A 20,394-nucleotide genomic window follows, 5' to 3' on the forward strand; every position below is an offset into this window, starting at 1 on the left:
AAAAATGCACGTCTCCTGCCATGCTATCAACTTACGTTTGTAAGAGCAATATTTAAAATTTGTCCCCATTTTTGGGGTCTTTCATCCCCCCATTATGTCAGGCTTTGTCCAGATTTGTGCCAGGAGGTTCAGATGTATGGTAGTATATTTGAAAAAAAAAGTTTTCATTAAAAGAAATCACAAATATTCAAATATAAGATTTCAACAAATTTTTAAAAATAGTGTAAACATAGTTCTAAAGTTCTAACCTTTCCATTGTAAATCTCAAAAAATGTAACGTATACTTGTAAACCAAGGTGTTGATACTTGGGTTGGCTCAGAAGCAGAAAAACATCTCGAGCTAGAAACAAAAATAAGTGATTTAAATATCTAGAACGCATTTTGTGACAAAATAAACTTTTAAAAAATTTCTTTTCTTACCAGCAAAGGCATATACACCCATGGAAGAATTTTGTTTTTTTCCTGAAAAGTCACCACCCATTGTCTGCAAAAGAAAAGAAAAAGCAAGGATTGAAACTATAAGCTCATGCAAACATAACTAAAAATGACTGCTTATAAAACAGATCAGGTGTCCTGCATCTTTACAATATGAAGTTAAGAAATATTTAGTTCTTTCTGATCTTGATTTTAGGCAACCAATGAACAAGTGTAGGCAGATAGTCGAGCAGCTTACAGGTTTGCTGCAAGGTGACCCGCCTTGCTTTCCAAGCTATGAAAGACCCAGTCTTATTTGACGTCTTTCTTTACAAAGCCAGTGGGCTCTACAAACACCAGCACCAAGGGCTTAAATCTACTTCATCAAAACTAGCTGGGAAGACGTTCTTAACTCCGCATATTCCTAACCTATACAATAAGTTACCATTACAGGAAAAACAAAGTACTATTTTGGCTACCTTTAAGGTGAGTCTTGATGATTTACTCTGGGGTTATGTACAGTCCTGCTTAATTTTGGAGGTGAGAACTATTCAGTGCTTGAAAGGGCCTGCTCAAAGGCATAAATGGCTAACCATTTTATGGTCCAGTGCTTGCTTGCTCAATATGTTCCTATAGCATGCAAGACCTTATTAGTCTCCTGAAACTATAGGACCAAATAAAACTTTAAAACCCCATGGAGTTCAATATGCCCTATGCCCGTTAATCTGAAAAAGGTACTATGGTCTAAAAAGTTGGTCTAAAACCCACCAACGTGAACAATGAAGTAGAGTGGGGTACCCACACCAAACATTAGGGAGAAACCATCTTTGCACCAAGGACTGACACGAGGTTTCTAATCTTTTGAGGCAGGGTGCTTAGGCAAATCTTCACTAGTTTCATACCTAATTACTAGGCTAAAGGACTCCGGGGGCCTTTTAGCCTAGCCATGCTTCGCAAATATGACAAATTTTGTTACTCCGTTATTTTGAGTATACAAGTTTGTGCATAGATGCTCAAGCATTTACAGGCTGCCTACTAGGTGTTATACCAGGGGAAAATTTCAGATTTCCATCCACTGATCCAAGTTATAACTTGAATTGGGTAAGGGAAGAACTCTGCTTGAAATAAATGGGAATCCTGTTCCAGAGGACACATTTCCTCAAACACATACAAGTTCCACTAACATGTTAAATTTGTGCTACAGATGAGGTTTAGGTCCCTACATCAGATCATTCTAATGCTATGTTTTGTGGATATGCCAACAGGTCCAGAGTAGCCTTGGAAGGCCATGTGTAGATCGCCTTAGTCTGTAGGAGGACAGTATAGGGATAGGGTTATGAGGCACACTGTAGAGAGCAGGTTTGTGCCCTGTATTATTTTTTGAGATGAACCGCTGTGGACACTCCAGTTCTTGTATATCCCTTGTTAGTCACATAACCGGGGGAGGAGAGAGTACAGTGGAACAATGCCATTCTTGGACTTGGATGTTATAGCCTTGCTTATAAAAGTTGAACACAGAATTTTACCACTATAGACAAGTGATGGCCAAAGGCCAGGTTGACGTCTACATGAGTACCCAAATCCCTGACTACTAGGTCTACTCTTAAGGGTGCATTTTCAATGTAGTACTTTCCACAGATTATCAGTCATCCCACAGAATACTATGATATATTTTTGTCACGAGTTTGTGTGGCTCTGGCACAAGTCTCTGACAGGTCTTATTTGAGGGCAAGTGCCTCTCTGGGGGATTTGATGATAGTTCTTAACTTGCGATCTGTGACTTGCTAGGCCACAGTTTCTTGAAGTTGACCTTTGCTTCAGAAAAGTAGATGACAAAAGAACGGCCACAACACAAAGCTCCAAAAGACTCCCAAAGACACTGTGGAAATAAAGGCCGCTATCCTATGTTAATGCGTCCTGTGAGCCAGCTGACTATCCAGTGGGTAACCTAGAGGTTTATTCCCAATTTTGAGAGTTTGTCTTACAATGCTAGAGTGGGGGATTGTCCCAAGTCAAGGTATGCAGCATTCACAGTTTTTACCTCTCCAATTTCTTTGGTGTCCTCCTTGAAGTCCACATGACCTGCTCTTGAGGAAACTAAACTGGACCAGATCCAGAATCTGAAGGTTTCCTATATCAGTGTTCACTTCTATAACTCTTTCCATGACTTTGAGACTAGGTCAGAATTATGGGCCTGTAGTTACCCAGGTCTACAGATCTTGTGTTTGTGTTGTGCCCAGGCCTTGTGCAGACAGATGACAGCTGCAGTCATCTATTTGTTTGGTCAAGGGGGGGGGGGTGTGTACAAATTAAAGCCAGATTTGATGACCGTTAGATTTGCTGTATCTTGTTCAGCACATGTTCCTTCATTTAAAATTAGTTGGGCAAATTGTTGTACATTGCCTTTGAAAATGCAGATATAGCTAAAGAATGCCTTGCGATTGCCCTCGGCAACTTTTCTTTCCCTCAAATTTGTCTTTGTAGACTTGATTAACCACCTCCCCAAAAGACTTACTTGTTTAGATTGACAAAATTACCTGGCTGGACTACAAACTTCCCAGTATTTTTACATGATTTTTTCCTTTTGTTATTCAACCTATTAATGCTTGGATTCTACCCAAGTGGCTTTTTTTTTTTCTTTGTGTTAAAGTCTATATCCATTGTTTACTTATACCGGGTAGTTACACATGTTTACATAGTTTCCATGGACAATTCTGCAGAGGCAGCAGTGTTGGGGGGGGGGGGGGTTGAAATTTGGCTAAGATTATCATTTAATAGCAGGACGTGTGCCTAAGAATAATTTGTAATAGTTCCAGGATTAAGCTGTGATCCCAGGATTTATTTTCATTTCAAAGACAGTTTTATGGTCAGACCTTACCAATAAGAATATTACACATGGGGGTGCTGCAACGTTATTCCATGTTTGTGGAGACCAGGACAAGGATCTTAGCGCCACTAGTATGCATACAGACTACCTGGTTCAAGATGTAAATCCAGGAATCTCTACACCTGCAAGTTTGGGTTCATGTAGGATTTCCATTTTATACTGAGCACTGATCCTGTTGACTTAGCCAACCTGCTAGCAGACAGGTTCAGTGCAAACTCCCCCCCCTGCCCCCAGGCCCATTCGACATCCCCGATACTTGCCCCGCACCTCACATCCTCACAGATAAAGTGTTAAAGGCCACATCCAAGGCAAAGAACACTGCTTCCATGGGACTGGATAGTATCCTAAGCTTTATTCTGCTACATCTCCAGCAAGGAAGTGCAGTTGAGTACAACTACCATAAATGTAGACGTTAGAGTGTAGTCACTGTTGCAGTCATCAGACTTGGGTTATCCTACCGGGGGTAGCCCTCAGTCAGCCCGAATACCAGAGGCTTAGTATTTCTGCGTCGGTTGCAGTCGCTTCAGGACTGACGTCAGGTAGTCAGTGGTATAAAAAACAGGCAGCCGATGCCATTACATTAGTTTTTCTTGTCCCAAATGTCAGGAGCCCCCAAATAGGGAGCTAAGTTATTGTGGAACACCACCACCAGTAGAATGTAAATACCAATAGCCCTGTAAGGAGTGAGGGAGAGAGAGACTAGGGGGGTGGAGAGTGGGAAACTAGGACTGCAACAGTGACTACACTCAGACATCTAATTTATGATGTGTACACAACTGTACTATGTTCTTCGTGTTTCACTGTTGCAGTCAACACACTTGGGTTGATTACCAAAGCTGAAGAATGGGTGGAGGCAGTCAAGAAGAGTTGGGGCTGGCTAGTATGACCTGCAGAACTGCGGTTGCAAAGCCCGCCCTGGATTTGGAAAAGATAGGCAGGTGGTAATGCTTACTGAGGGGGTATGGACAGAAGTCCATGTTGCAGCTTCTATGATGTCCCTGGTAGGGACTCCTCTGAGAAAGGCTGTAGAGGTTGAAGTTGCCCTAGTGGAATGTGTTCTGACCCCCTGTGGGGGTGGTTTCCATGGTGTTTGTAAAATAAATGGATACAATATGCTATCCATTTAGAAAAGGTTTGTTTTGATATGGCCTTGCCCTCTGCCTCGGTGCAAAGCTGACTAGTAACTGGTCAGATTTCCTAAAGGGCTTAGTCCTATCCAGGTAGAATCTGAGCTATCTGTGCACATCTAAAGAGTGCAGGATCCTTTCCCCCTTATTCTGAGGTTTAGGGGAAAAGGTGGGCAAATGGATAGACTGGTTGACAGCCACACTGGACACCACTTTGGGCATGAAAGTTGGGTTAGTCCTGAGGGAGACCCTGTCAGCATGGAAAATGAAGGGTTCCACAGCCATAAGTGCTTGTTTACCTCCGTAAACAAAAAAAAAAAAAAAGAGGGTTATGCTATTCAACGCCAGGAGTTTAAATCTCAAAATTCACGTGCTAGAAGCACTCCTCAGTATGGAGAACGTCGACATCTGTGCAGTAACTGAAACCTGGTTCAAGGCTCCACAGAGCACCCCAGCACTACCGGGCTACAACTCATACCACACATTTTGGCCACAGAACATGGACCGAAACACAAAAGGAGGGGGTATATATCCATAATCATCAAGGATACCTACACCTCCACATTAGTGGCGCAGCATGATACCTCCGAGATCATCCATGTGCAACTAACATCAGGCAAATCTGCAATGCAAATTGTGGCCTGCCACAGATCACCCTTCATGACCCAGGACCACCACTCCGTCTTGCTGGAGACACTGGAAAAAGTACAGTTTTGTACCTACCATAAATGTAGATGTTCGAGGATCTACATTGCTGCAGTCATAACCTGTGGGTAGTCCGCTGTCCTCGGTCGGCCCGAACACCAAAGAGCTAGGCTGGCGTCGGTCATTGTCGCCTAGAGCTGACGTCAGTACGTAGTAGTACTTAAGCGCATGACCGACGCCATATCCTCAGTCTTTCTTGCCCCAGATGTCAGAAGGCCTAAAAATGAAAGGCCAGAGCCAAAATAGTAAACGCCCAACAACCACCAGTGTGGAAATAAAGAGTATCCCAAAAAGAAACCCAGCAACCACAAACTATAGAGGGGAAGGAGGGAGGGATAATAGGACTGCAGCAATGTAGATCCTCGAACATCTACATTTATGGTAGGTACAAAACTGTACTATGTTCTTCGTCTCACATTGCTGCAGTCATAACCTGTGGGTAGAATCCCAAAGCAAAGGAAAAGGGAGGCTGGCAAACTAAATAGCATTAGGGGCTGCTAACATGCCCTGTAAAACTGCAGTGGCAAACCCAGCCCTGGACTTGGAATAAAGAGGGAGATGGTAATGCTTAGTAAAAGTGTGTACTGAACTCCAAGTAGCTGCCTCCAAAATATCCTTAGTAGCTACCCCCCTCAAAAAAGCAGTAGATGTGGCAGTAGCCCTAGTAGAATGAGGTCTGATCCCAGCAGGGACATTCTTCCCATGATGAGAATAACAAAAAGCAATAAATTGACCAATCCACTTAGAAATAGTCTGCTTTGAAACAGCTTTCCCTTGTGAACCCAAAGCAAAGGAAACAAATAACTGTTGAGTCTGTCTGAACTCTTTAGTTCTGCTCAAATAATAACGAAGCTGCCTGTGGATATCCAAAGAATGCAAGACTTTTTCCCCCTTATTTTGGGGATCAGCATAAAAAGTAGGCAAATGAATAGACTGGTTCAAGGCCACATTAGAAATCACTTTAGGCATAAAAGTAGGGTTAGTATGCAAAGAAACTCTATCCTTATGGAATATCAGAAAGGGTTCAACTGCCATGAGTGCCTGCAATTCAGATACCCTCCTAGCAGAAGTAATGGCCAACAAAAAAGCAGTCTTCCAAGACAAAACTTCAATTCAGACGTAGCTGCAGGTTCAAAAGGAGGTAAAGTAAGCTTCTCCAACACAAAATTGAGATCCCAGGAAGGAGTAGGAGCTCTACGTGGGGGTCTTATATTTTTTGCCCCTCTAAGAAATTGTTTGAACAAAGGGTGAGAAAATAAAGGAGGGTCACAATCATAGTGAGCAGAAATGGCTGCAGCATGAACCTTCACAGAAGAGAATGACAAACCCTTGTCCAGTAATTCAGTAAGATACTGTAGTGCAAAACTCAAATTAGGTACTGAAACATCAAAGCCCTTTGCTGTGCTCCAAAGAAAAAATCTCCTCCATTTATCAGCATAAACTTTTCGAGTACTAGGCCGCCTGGCTTCCAAAATGACATCTAAAACCTGTTGAGGAAGCTGAGACCCCACCGGCTCCATTACAGAATACGCCAGGCTGTTAGATGCAGGGACTGCACCCGAACGTTGAGAAAATGATTGTTTGATTGGGATAACAAATGAGGAATCTGTGGCAAAGGCCAAGGAGGCTCCTGAATTAAACTCCTCAGCAGAGGATACCAATGCTGACATGGCCAATCTGGTGCTATTAGAATCATGCAAGGCTTGTCCCGCCTGACTTTCAAGAGTACCTTGGGAAGAAGAGGCAGAGGGGGGAAAGCATAAACGTGAAGGTTGTTCCAACTGAAAGATAGAGCATCCACTTTCCAAGCATTTGGGTGGAACATCTTTGTGCAAAATTTTGGCAGTTGGAAATTCAGTGGAGAAGCAAACAGATCTATGTCTGGAGCTCCAAGCCACGGTCAATTGTTTGAATACCTGAGGGTCCAGTTTCCACTCGTGAGGATCCACAATTTGTCTGCTCAATCTGCTAGGGAGTTCTGTGCTCCTGGCAGAAACCGTGCTTGAAGATTGATGTGCAAACTCAGAGCAGTCTCCCACAAAATCATTGCTTGTCTGCAAAGAGGGTAGGAATGGGTTCCCCCCTGCTTGTTGATGTACCACATGACTGTTGTGTTGTCTGTTTGAATCAACACCTGTCCCGGCTGAAGTAGGTCCTTGAAGGCCATCAAGGCAAATTGGACTGCTAACATCTCTTTCATGTTGATATGCAAATGTAGTAGTTTGGGAGGCCACATGTCTTGTATCCATTTCCCATTGAAGTGTGCTCCCCAAGCCAAGTCCGAGGCATCTGTCGTTAGGATCTGACTCGCCTCTGGTCGGGTCACAGAGAGTCCCTTGTTTAGGTGACATTCCTGAGCCCACCACAAGAATTCCTTCTGGATGCAAGGTATAATCCGAATGAGTGTCCAAACCGTGGCAGTGTTGAGTCCACACACTTTTGAGATACCATTGTAGCTTCCTCATATGCAGTTTGGCATTGGGAAGTACTAGAATGTAAGATGCCATGAACCCCAAGGCTTGAAGGACTGTCCTTGCAGTCAGCCTGGACATTACTGATAACTGCTGGAAGTATAGATGAAGAGTTCTTTGTTTGTCCAGGGTCAGAAATGCCATCTGAGAAGCTGTATTCAGTCTCACACCCAGAAAGCACATGTCCTGACAGGGCACTAGACTGGACTTTATTTCGTTCACAGAATTCCCTAGGCACCTTAAAACTGCCATTACATACTGGAGATGTTGTAGTAACTTGTCTTTGTTTTGAGCAAGAATCAGGCAATCGTCCAGATAAGGATAAATTTGTATTCCTCTCTGTCTGAAGAAAGCAATCACAGGAGCCAGAACTTTTGTGAATACCCTGGGTGCAGTAGATAAACCAAAGGGCAATGCAGAGAACTGATGATGAGAAGTACCAGCCTGAAATCTCAGGAATCTCCTGCAGCTGGGCCTGATAGGGATGTGAAGATAGGCCTCTGAGATCCAGGGTTACCATCCAGTGATCTTTGTCTAGCATAGGCAGAAGTTGTTGTAATGTTAACATCTTGAACTTTGGAATGTCTAGGTAGGTATTGAGAATGGACAAATCCAGAATTGGCCTCCAAGTGTTTCCTTTCTTTGGCACTAGGAATAGACGGGAATAAAATCTTAGGCCTACTTCTGACGGAGGGTCCACCTGAATTGCCTCCATCTGCAAAAGCAAAGAAATTTGCTCCTGAGCCTCCAGCCTTTGCTGAAGAGGCACATCCGGCATGCCTTTGAAAGGAGGAAAAGTGTGAAAATAAAACTTGTAACCTTGATTTATTATATCCAACACCCATTTGTCCTGGGTGACCAAATTCCAGTTTAGTTTGAAAAGTCCCAACTTTCCTCCTAGAGGAGCTGCCAGTAAAGAAGGGTCTGGCAGCGGAAGATACAGGTCATTGGGTCTGTTTACGAAAGGGCTGACCCCTGCCCTCACCAGAAGACTGTGCGCAGGAGAACTCCAAGTCCTAGGTCTGAAAGAACCCTGAGCGTGAGCCCTGCCTCTACCACGTCTAGACCTGCCCTTAGACTGATAATCCGAAGAAGGATAAGACCATCCTCTAGCAGGCCAATTCCTACTAAACTTAGGGGGCTGCACCTGCATAAAATCCTTGACCGTCTGCATAGACTTAGCCTTATCTTCCATCTTTTTCAAAACTGATTCCACAGGAGGACCAAAAAGTACTTCAGATTGAAGAGGAGCATCCAAAATCCGAGCCTTAACATGCTCTGACAAATTTTGATCCTTAAGCCAGGCATGTCTACGAATAACTGAACCTGTAGCAGCCACCCTGGATGAAGCCTGAAGAGCATCGAAACCACACTGCAAAGAATGTTTGCCAACTTGATCTGAAGCATGAACCAACTCCTGGAGCTCCTTACACTCTATACCCTCAGATAAAGCATCCACCTTAGATTTCAATTGGCCTAACAAAAAGTTCTGATACTTCAGCATATGAAATTGGCAATTCAAAGCCCTCATAGCTAACGTAGAGGAGGTGTACACTTTTTTCCCCCACTTATCTAACGCTCTAGAATCTTTATCCAAAGGAACTGGATTCTTAGCCACAGAAGCCCTAACACCCTTCGGACCTTGAATAATAGTTTCCGGATCAGCTCTAGGACTCTTGTACAAATACTTATGTGCTTCTGGAACTCTGTAATATCTGTCTGGCTTAACAGGGGCAGGAGGCAAAGAATCAGGATTAAGGGAAGATTCAGAAAAAACATCCTGAACAACATCTAAGACAGGAGGAATAGCCAAGGGCCTATGTTGTGGCAGAAACAAAAATTCCCTAAGCCTTTTCCGAGAATCTGAAAAATCCTGACCTTCCCACTTGAAATGTTCCCTCATGGAATGAAAAGTCTCAGAAAAAGAAAAATCCTCTGGAGGAGAAGCAGAAGGACAGGAGTCCTCTGCATCAGAATCTGAATAGGAAGGGAAATCCTGAATTTCTTCAGCTGTGGAATCAGAGTAGTCTGAGGAATGATCCATTCCCTCTAAATCTGCCTCCACCCTAGGCCTCTTCTCTGGGGGGGGGGGGGGGGGCATAGAACCCCTGATCAAAGTAATCAAGTCCTCTGCCATTTTCAACATATGCTTTTTAGGAACAGGGGCTGGAGAGCTAGAACTATGACCAGGGCCAACAAGACAACGTTTGGCCTTAGCATGGCCTTTAGCCACTGAAGTAGAAGGCCTTATAACCTTTTGTAAAGATGGAACTACAGATACCTGAGAAGCACCCTCAGCCGGGCCTAACTCCTGAGAGGCCAATTCCTGCAAAAGTAAAGGTTCCCCCTGGGATTCAGCCGAACCCTCGGCAGGATCCACAGATTTAACCGGAGGCTCCGTAGAACCGGCGTCCGCAACGGACGACTCATCCGGTTTAGACCTCAAAGATTTATCCTTACGCTTTTTAGCGGTAGCGGGTGTCGGAGGATCCGACAGCATGTTATAGTTACACCGTTTACCGAAAACAAGCCTGGCACAGTAATCTTCGTTTAATGGTGCGCTTATTAAATCTAGCACAAAAGCGACACCCGACCACGTCATGCTCAGGCCCCAAGCAAGGAATACAGTAAGAATGATAATCCCTATGAGGTATCTGTTTCCCACAAGAAATGCAATTATTAACTTTTTCTGACATCCGGATAACTGAGGCAAGAAGAGACAAAAATTTCCCCAACGGGGTACTTAGCCCAACTTGGTCTTCGGTCTGAAACTCGATAAATGAAAATTTCAGAACGCCGAACGGCACTTGCAAACGCTGCTTCTGCTTCGGACCACGCAGCAAGAAAGACTGAGGACATGGCATCGGTCATGCGCTTAAGTACTACTACGTACGGACATCAGCTCTAGGCGACAATGACAGACGCCAGCCTAGCTCTTTGGTATTCGGGCCGACCGAGGACAGCGGACTACCCACAGGTTATGACTGCAGCAATGTGAGACGAAGAACATCATGAAGGTTCTACCGAACATCCTGATATTGGGAGATTTCAATTATCCTACCATTTAACTGGGAAAACTACTCAAGTACAAACTCCCAGGTCCAGTGCTTCCTGGAATTTATCAACTCAAATGCCCTGGATCAGCTGGTAAACTCCCCTACCAGAGGCGAAAACATATTGGACCTGGTCATCACCAACATGGGCGACAGGTGTTCCACACCGGAGGTCAACCAGTCACTGTTTAGATCAGACCATAAACTAATCACTCTGGATTGTCCACACCATCACCTCCAACCAAGGAAACCACACTGAAAAACTTTTCTATAGTGAACTTCACCTTAAGACAGAGGTGCCCCCACGCTACAGGATAAGTGTCAAAGCTGTAGTAACCTTTACAAATGCACTCTGAGCACATAAAAGGATGCATGGATCGTGCCATCCCCAGCATAACCAAGGCTCACTCCCCTAAGAGAAGGAAACTAGTCTGGTGGGCCCCTGCCATAAACAGACTATACAATAGGAGGAGGAAACTAGTTCAGAAAAAAAGCAAATCCCAAGAAGGAAAGACATCCCTGATCAATATCAGTAAGAAACAAAAGGTCCCTCATAAAATCCTCTAAGGCTAACTTAGAATCCTTGGCTATTTTTCTTTCGAAAAATAACCACAAAGCTTTCTTTAGCTATGTCAAGAATCTAAGTGGCAATTTGCAGATATGCTCTGAGCTAGTGCAAAATAGCACAAAATATACTGAACCCACTGATATTGCCAACATCCTGGCAGATAGTGCAAACTTCACCCCCCTCTCACCCCCAAAAGGGCCCACAACAATACCGGAAAAGTGTAGTGTCCCGGAAATCAGATGCACAGGTGAAAACAGCCCTTTCAAAAGCACAGCGTCAATGGGGCCAGATGGTGTCCCAGGCTGCGTCTTCCACGAATTACAGAACAAACTAACCCCCCACCTAAACACACCGTTCAACCCCAGCCTCTCCACAGGCTACGCTGCCCATAGAATGGCTCACAGCAACGGTTATTCCGCTCCACAAAAGGGGCCACAACTGACTCTGGTAGCTATTGCTCCATAAGCCTGACTAGCCTGGTCAGCAAGGCTATGGAGCGCATCATGGAACTCATTAACAAAAACATTGGGAACCTCCAAACACTTAACCCAGTTCGGCTTTAAGGGCAGATCATGCCTACTAAACCTGAATGACTTCTTCGAGACAGTCATCAAGGCCACAGATGAGGGGAAGGTAGTTAACACAGCCTACCTTGACCTCGCCAAGGCTATTCACACCATTCTCCACTCGGGAATTATAGAAAAACTCACCAGCCTGAACATAAACCCCTACGTCATGAGATGGGCTGCCAACTGGCTTACAGACAGAACTCACACAGTAAGAATAGCAGGCTCCAAGTCCAACTCTAAACCAGTCACAAGTGGTGTCCTACAAGGCTCAGTCCTGGGACCCCTACTGTCTGGCATATACTTCTCAGAAGTACAGGCAAACACAGGAGGACTATGGCTAACCAAGTTCACCGATGACTGCAAACTGAGAGCCATAATTAACTCTCCGGCTGACAGACATTCTCCAAAAGGGCCTGAGACAGACACCTGGTGTCAAAGTCATGGTCTCAAGCTAAAAGCCAAAAAATGCATAGTCATCCCGTTTGGGAAAAACAAAACACCCATGAGTTACCACATAGGTGGCAGCCCCCTTAATACAGAAGAGGTAATAAGAAATCTGGGGACCCAGGCAGATGGTAATCTCTCCTTTGACAATCATATTGCCAAAGTAGTTAAGAAATCCTTCTATGTAGCCCATCTAATTACTAAAGGGTTTGCATCAAGAAATAAAGAGGTTATAGTGCCCCTCTACTAGTCACTCATCAGACCCATCATAGAGTACAATGCCCCATTTGGGATGTACCTCACGAGACACTTCAGCTGGAATGACCACAAAAGTACCTCACCAAGAGGATTATTGGCCTCAAACATATGTCCTATGCAGCCCAACTGGAAAATCTCCAGCTGCACTCAGTGGCACATCGCTTACTCAGAGGTGATCTCTGCCTGACTTACAAAGCCATGTCCAACTCAGAATTGATGGACATGCTCCACCTAAAGAAATCCAAGTCACTGCGAGCCACTCGTTCTAGTGAGCTAAACCTCACCACAACAATAAAAAGAACATGCTGGAGGGATAGATTCCTGTCACAGACTCCCCATGCTTTGGAACAAAATTCCTAACTACATTAGGCAGAGCCCCTCACTAACACTCAAGAGAAACCTTGATGAGTGGATGGGTAACAAAATACACCCCTGGGATCACTTCATTGGCTCTTCCTGACAGAGGCTCAGTTAATTAATAAATGGGGCAGAGAAAGCTGACACTGGCTAGGCTTATAAATGCCCTCGGGCAGATAGCCTAGTACCTACCTATGATTTCGGCTCCAGTGGCCCTGAATGCACCTACCATCCAGATGTGCAACCCAGGCATCGTCTGATGCATCTGTGGTTATGGTCTGGGCGGCATGGGGTTGTGTAAAGGGAAGTCTCTTGTTGTGGTTGCATGCTGCTGCCCACCAAAGGAACTTTTTCCTTAGACAAGATATCATAGGTATAATAGTTTCCAGGTCCCGAGAATGTTGGCACCAAAGACTTCAGTACCAGTGAAGTTTCCTCATATGCAGTCTGGCATATGGAATTAGTCGAATGCAGGAGGCCATGAACCCTAGAGCCTGCAGGATATTCCTTGTGGATAACTGTGTTCTAATGGCCATTTGAGAGAAGTAGCCTGTCAGATAGACTTGTTTTTCTGGAGTAAGGAATGCCATCTGGGATGCTGTGTCCAAGCTGCTCCCAGAAATACAATTTTTTGACTGGGGACTAGTTTGGATTTCTTTTCGTTGACAGTGTATCCCAGTGAGGTTAGAAGGTCCTTTACAAATGTCAGGTGCTGCAACAGCTTTTCCTGACCGTCTGCCTGAAATAGGCAGTCGTCCAAGTAAGGTAAATTTGAATATTTGTCTGCAAAAGGCAATGGCTGGAGCAAGATATTTTGTGAAAACTCTGGGAGCAGTGGATACGCCAAAGGGAAGTTCAGATAACTAATAACGCATAGATCCTGCCCTGAAACGTAGATATTTCCTGCAGAAGTCCTTGATTGGGATATGCAGATAGGCCTTTAGGTCTAGGGTAGCTAACAGGCAGCTTTGTACAGCATAGGGAGAAGCTGCTGTAGGGTGAGCATTTTGAATTTTGGTACCACCAGGAAGGTGTTCAAGATTGGGCCCCAGGTGCCCTCTTTTCTGGGTACCAGGAAAAGTCTGGAATAAAAACCTTGGCCTATCTGTACTGCAGAAACAGACTGAATTGCCCTTATGGAGAGCAGGGACTGAACTTGGATTTGTGCCTCTTCCCACTGGTTTGGAGGAAGATCTGGGAACCCTTTTGGGGTTGGCAGTGTGTGGAAATAAAAATTGTAGACCTGGAACACTATGTTAAGGACCCATCAATAGTTTGTGATGGAGGCACAGTTTCTTGCATGGTAGGCAAGTTTTCCTCCTAGGGGGGATGAGCAATTGGGCAGAGGTGAGGAGATAAGTCATTGTGAATTCTTCCATGAGGGGGTGGTTTAGCACTCCCTGTTTTAGAAGTGGAGGTAGTCCATTGCATAGATATCTGCATACCCTGAGGCTTGTTTTTTTTTTTTTTGGGGGGGGGGTTGGTCTGCTTCCTCTAGGTCTAGTCTGAGGTGACCTTGAGGGAGCTAGAAAGGACCGATGTTGAGGCGCAATGCCTACTAAATCTTGGAGGCTTGTACTTGCAAAAAATCTTTGTCTGCATAGACTCAGCTTTTTCTTCCAGCATTTTTAAAACCTTGTCTGCTTTGGTGTCAAACAGATGGTCTTTGCTCAGAGGTGCATCCAATAATTTTGATTTGACATGGTCTGGCAAGGTTTGTTTCCTTAAGCCAGGCATGCCTTCTAAGTACAGAACCTGTGACTGCTGCCCTGCAAGATACGAATAGGGCGTGAAATCCACACTGCAGGGTATGCTTGCTGACTTGGCTTGCAGAATGCATAAACTCCTATAATTCTTTATTTTCGGCACAGTCAGGGAAGGTAGATAATTTTTGCTTAAGTTCCATTGTATGTTGCTGGTATTTCAGCATGTGGAATTAATTTAATGCTCTAATGCAAGCGTTGCAGAAGTGTATACTATTTTTTCCCCATCTAACGCTAGGGAATCCCTGTCCGAGGGGATGGGATTCTTAGCTGTAGTTGCTTTTATTCCTTTAGGTCCCAGGGAGGTGACCTCTGGTTCAGCAGTAGGATTCTTGAAAAGAATTTTGAGAGAGACAGGGACTCTAGTACTAGTCAGGTTTCCTGGGAGCAGGAGGTAAAGTATCAAGAGTTAGACTGGATTCCATAAAGATACCATCCACAACATCCAAAACAAGAGGGATAGCCAAGGGTCTGTGTTATGGTAAATCTAAAAATAGCCAGTGTCACTTTTTGGACTGAGGATAATCCGGGCATTCCCAATGGGAATGTTCTCAACGTATGCAGGGTTTCACCAAAAGAAAAATCCTCTGGAGGAGAGGCAGAAGGAATGGATTCCTCTAGATCTGAATCCTCATAAGCAGATAACGGCACATCTTCATGATCAGGAAACCTCAGTGTCATCGGACTCTTGGTCAGATAAAGCTGCTGGGGACAAGTCCCTCTCTTAGCAGGGAAAGGCAGGCTTCTCCAATCAGCATGATAAAGTCTTCCGCCATTTTAAGCATCTGTGATTGTGGCAAGGAAGCAGGCGTTTGAGTGTGGGTAGTCTGTTTTATACGGGCATCTCGTACTCTGGGCCTTAGAAACTCGGTAGTTTTAGAAAGAATAGAAGATGAGAAAGTAGTAGTCTGTGTCGAATATCAGTAGTTCAAAGAACTTCCCAAGAAGCCGGTGCCTGCAGTGGCTGCAGACCAATCCAAGGTACAGACATCCACAGGTTCTGTAGTTGAGTCTCACTGCATACCGGACTCTGAACAGGTCTTGGTAGCGGCCTGCAAATCCATCGAAGCGGGCATCAGGGGCTGCAAAAGCACCTCAGCGAGTACCGAACTGGCGACGAGCTTAATGGAAGCATCGTCGGCAGTTTTGGACCTGTGCGGTCTGTCTTTATCCTTACATTTTTTCAGAAGATCGGTAGTCGGATGGCTTACCAAAGCCATTTCGGAATACAGACAGGGTGAAAGTATTTAGCTACAAGGGCCAGACGACGAATAGTTTGGGCATTGAACAAAGCACAAAATTGGCAAGTGATGTCGTGGTCTGGGCCTTAACAGATAATGCAGTAATAATGTAAATCTCGGTGTGGTATTTGCTTTCCAAAGGCGAGACAATTGTTTTTCTGACATTGGTTAGAGCAATAAAAAAAGGATCCACAATGGGGTACTTAGATTTAGAAGACTTCAACTTCGGAAACGAAAACTCAGGTAGTGGCCGACCGGCACATGTGCGAACTGCTTCTGCTTCAGGCTCCTTGGCAAGACAGACTGGTGTAATGGCGTCGACTGCATGTTATTATACCACTGACAACCTGACGTCAGTCCTGAAGCGACAGCAACCGACGCAGAAACACTAAGCCTCTGGTATTCGGCCTGACTGAAGGCTACCCCCATGGCAGGATAACCCAAGTGTGATGACTGCAACAGTGAAACACTAACATCTACCCTCGCCATTGAGCACTTTATTCAACCATAGCCTAAGTGCAAGCTTCATTCCAGCTCAACAGGTGGTTGGCCAACTGGCTCACTGATAGAATCCACAAGGTCAAAATGGGTACAACTACCTCCAAAAGCAGACTAGTCACTAGTGGTGTCACCCAGGGATCTGTCCTGGGACCCCTACTGTTTGGCATCTACTTCTGAGAGTAGAGGCAAAGACAAAAGGCCTGTGGCTGACCAAGTTTGCTGACTAAGTTGGGTGCTGTCATTGATTCCCCAAATGATGTTTAACATACTTCAAGAGGGACTCTCAGCAACAAATGACTGGTGCCAAAGTCCTGGCCTTAAGTTAAATGCAAAAAAATGCATCATACCATTAGTCAAAAACGAGGCCCCTACTGATTAACACATTAGTGGCAAACCTCTAAGCACACAACCTGTGGTGAGAGACCTGGGTACACAAGTTGAAAATCTCACATTTGACCATCGTTTAGCGGCAGTGGTCAGAAAAACCTATTACTTGATTCATCTCATAAGTAAAGGGATTGCATCCAGAAAAATAGGTTATTACCTCTCTGTACTCCTCCCTCATTAGGCCAAATATTGAGTACAATGCCCAGTTTGGTACGTACCTCCAAACACCTGGACCAACTGGAAAGGCCACAGAAATACCTCTAAGACAATCCATGGCCTCAAACACCTGTCCTATGTGGACAGAGTCAAATCACTATCAATACTCTATCACACAGATTGCTCAGAGATCATCTCTCGCCTACAAGGCAATCTCAGACCATGCTCTACTACAGGTGCTACATATCTAACTCCTTGCGTAGTATCCGATCAAAAGACTTAAATCTAATACAGGAAATTAATAAAACCTGCTAGAGAGACAGAGGTCTCCCAGAGGTGGCCCCGTCTCTTGAATAAACTCCCCATACACACTAAAGTTAATCATTGACCCTCTTCAAGCCCAAGCTTGAGTGGATGGGCAGCCACAAATTTCTCCCAGGAGTTCCACCTGTGTCCCTCTGGCAGGGGCGACAGGTGCTGACTGAGGTTTCTTTTTTGGGGATAAACTTTTGGCTAAGCTTGTAAGGGGTCCACAGCCATCAGCCTGGTAATGTCCTATGAGATGGTTAGAGACACCCATGAATATGGTGTTGTGTTGAATGGCGAGTGTATTCAGTATGGTTGAGTGTTCTGTGTGTTTCTGGAAAAAAAAAAGGGGGGGGGCAATATAGCTTGCACAAACACAGTATGGGACTTGGCGTGTGATAATTTGGAAATGAAGTTCAAGCAAGGCATGTTGCTTAACCAGACTTGAGGTGAGTTTGTTTTTGATGCAACTTGGGACATCTCCACCTTTGCCCCTTCCTGTGCAATAGCGAATATAAATGTATGGCAGGCATTACGCCCTGCCCTGCCAGTGCTCTCTGTGGTATTAAACCATGTCTCAGTAACTACACAGACATCTACATTCTCTAGAGTGAGGGACAGCTTCTAAGGTGCAGAGTTTTAGACTCCTGGTATTGAGAAGTAACACCTTTAGATTTCCCTGGGTTGGTTTTATGTCAAAATTTTACCAGGTTAGGAATGCCTAAAAAGGCACTATCGGGGGTGGACAAGGTTTTTGCCAATATTCAAAAGCCTAGACAGGACAGGTGCAGACAATCACTGGCAAAGCTGTGTACTATGCCAACCATATCCTCCCAGACTGAAAAATATTAAATCCCCTTTAAAACACCAAAAACTAAAGCAATTATTAAAATCAATTATCTTCTATTATGGTATCATCGCTGGAGAGGGTAAAATGCCCCTCAATGCGAGGCTCATACTAGCATAGACAAAGTCTGAGAACTCCATGTCTTGCTCCACACAGTCGAAAAGTAAATATCTGACAGTTTACACCCACATGGACTATGGTGGAGTTACACTGGTACTTTTGGTTGAATGATGCGAGTGTGAGATCTGTTGGATCCTGATCCATGATATGCAAATGATAGTGACACCCTGACTCAGCCAGGTGAGTGGGATATGCATCTCTCGCAATGGTGTCAACTATCAACACAGATAGTATCAGGACCAAAGTTGCACGCACTCAATGCATTTATGCACCGTAGCTAGGATGACACACGAGTAGTAGAAAGCATTTGTCAGCTGATCAGTGGTGTGGGACTAAGTCAGCCTGCCATACAGAAAACTAGGGCTAGCTTTGAGTAAGAAACTGCTTCTTGATGACTTCTATTCGACTGCTGCATCAGGATCTATGATGGAAGTTAAATTGGGCAAGTGTAAAGTTTGGGAACCACCTAGAAAAGGTAGGAAATGGAATATTCTACATTACAAGTCTACTTACATGTGTTTTGCCACTTCCTGTCTGTCCATAGGCAAAGCAGGTGGCCATTCCCTTATCAAAGGTAGTTTGCACAAGAGGCCTTGCTGTAAACCTGGAAATAAATCACTTCATTAGTAATATTATAAACAGAATCATGAAAATAAAAATGCATTACTTACACCAAAGTAGAAGTTATGTACTTACCATAACATTCTGTCTGTGGTGACCATTTTCATTTATCCTCAACCTATGGATTCGGATCAGACTCAGCCGTTACACCAGCTCATGGCCCCTCGCTAGCTACTTCCTTACCCATAATGCACCACCCCTAGCATCCATCAGTTGTTTGAAGCTTGACAGGAGGACCATGAAGTAAATATAAATGACAGTTAATCATAAACAAAGAAATCTAATTCCTCCAAGAATCAATTATGAAAATATGGAGGGAAATTCCACATTTGCGTCTCACCTCCACAGAGAATAGGCGTGTTGAAGCCTCTTGCCTAGAAATCAGAAATGAGAAAAAGTGGGTTGGTGGGTGAGGAGTTGAGGATGAATGAAAATGGACAGCACATATTGAACGTTTTAAGTACAGAACTTTATCTGATGTCAGTTTTCATTCATCCTCAAACTAGGGATCAGATTCCCTAGCTAACTGAACCTTTGGGTGGACTCCAAGAACTGATATTTCTAAATGCTACTGAGCTGAAGGTTGCACAAACCCTGGACCTCGGATCTAATAGTAATGAATGATAAAGGTGAGGATTTAGCCAAGATGTAACCGTACATATCAGCCATGAAGATTGTAGACTGGAAATATAACAAAAGTCACAGATCTGCCTGAATGATTCTTTTGTGGTTTTGCTAAGAAAATACGATCATTTGTTACAGGTAAATGAAAAGCAACCCAAACAATCTGGGTAAGATCACACTTATGATACATTTGCCAACTTGTTCTACTGAAAGAAAAGGAGTGGTTGAACAGACTTCCTAACTTTTTACACATATATACAGTGGATAAAAAAAAGTTTACACACACCCCTGTTAAAATGCCAGATTTTTGTGATATAAAAAAAATGAGACCACAATAAATCATTTCAAAACTTTTCCCACCTTTAAAGTGACCTATAACCTGTACAATTCAATTGAAAAAACAAATGTTAGGGGAAAAATATAAAAAAAATAAAAGTACAATATGCTGGTTGCATAAGTGTGCACACCCTTAAACTAATACTTTGTTGAAGCACTATACATACATTTTACACACACACACATATATATATATATATATATATATATATATATATATATATATATACACACACAAACATACACACACCTATATATATATATATATATATATATATATATATATATATATATATATATATATATATATACACACACATATATATACATATATATATATATATATATATATGTATATATATAAATATATATATATATCTCTCTAACTGTATGTGTGTGTGTACCCGGACACGCGTTGCTGTGGCTCAGTCTGGTTAAATGGAAAAGAAAGAAAAGAGAAAGTGCACGTTTCTAATATGTTTAATTTCACAATGCTTGTGGGTATACAATATTTTTTGTTGTTCCATTGTCTGTGCAGATAGAGATTGTTTGGTTTGCCGACTCTAGAACACGCAACATATAACTGTCCATGTGAGAAGCAATCGGTGTGTAGATCTAAACCGCACAATTCTAAAGATT

The 20,394-nt window shown here is 43.7% G+C and overlaps 1 protein-coding gene across 1 annotated transcript in view; it reads right to left on the reverse strand.

Annotated features, from left to right (window-relative positions):
* LOC122814170 (kinesin-like protein KIF2C) overlaps window positions 1-20,394 on the reverse strand; it is a 1,072,320-nt gene that overhangs the window by 531,643 nt on the left and 520,283 nt on the right. The window contains exons 6-8 of the mRNA XM_044086781.1: window positions 18,688-18,778; window positions 421-484; window positions 249-340 (exon numbers count right to left, since the gene is read on the reverse strand). Of these exons, the coding sequence (XP_043942716.1) occupies window positions 249-340; window positions 421-484; window positions 18,688-18,778 (247 nt within the window). The remainder of the gene's footprint in view (window positions 1-248; window positions 341-420; window positions 485-18,687; window positions 18,779-20,394) is intronic.

This window comes from Protopterus annectens, chromosome 10.part0 (genome assembly GCF_019279795.1).
Source record: "Protopterus annectens isolate FY-2018-M chromosome 10.part0, PAN1.0, whole genome shotgun sequence".
NCBI classification, from domain to species: Eukaryota; Metazoa; Chordata; order Ceratodontiformes; family Protopteridae; genus Protopterus; species Protopterus annectens.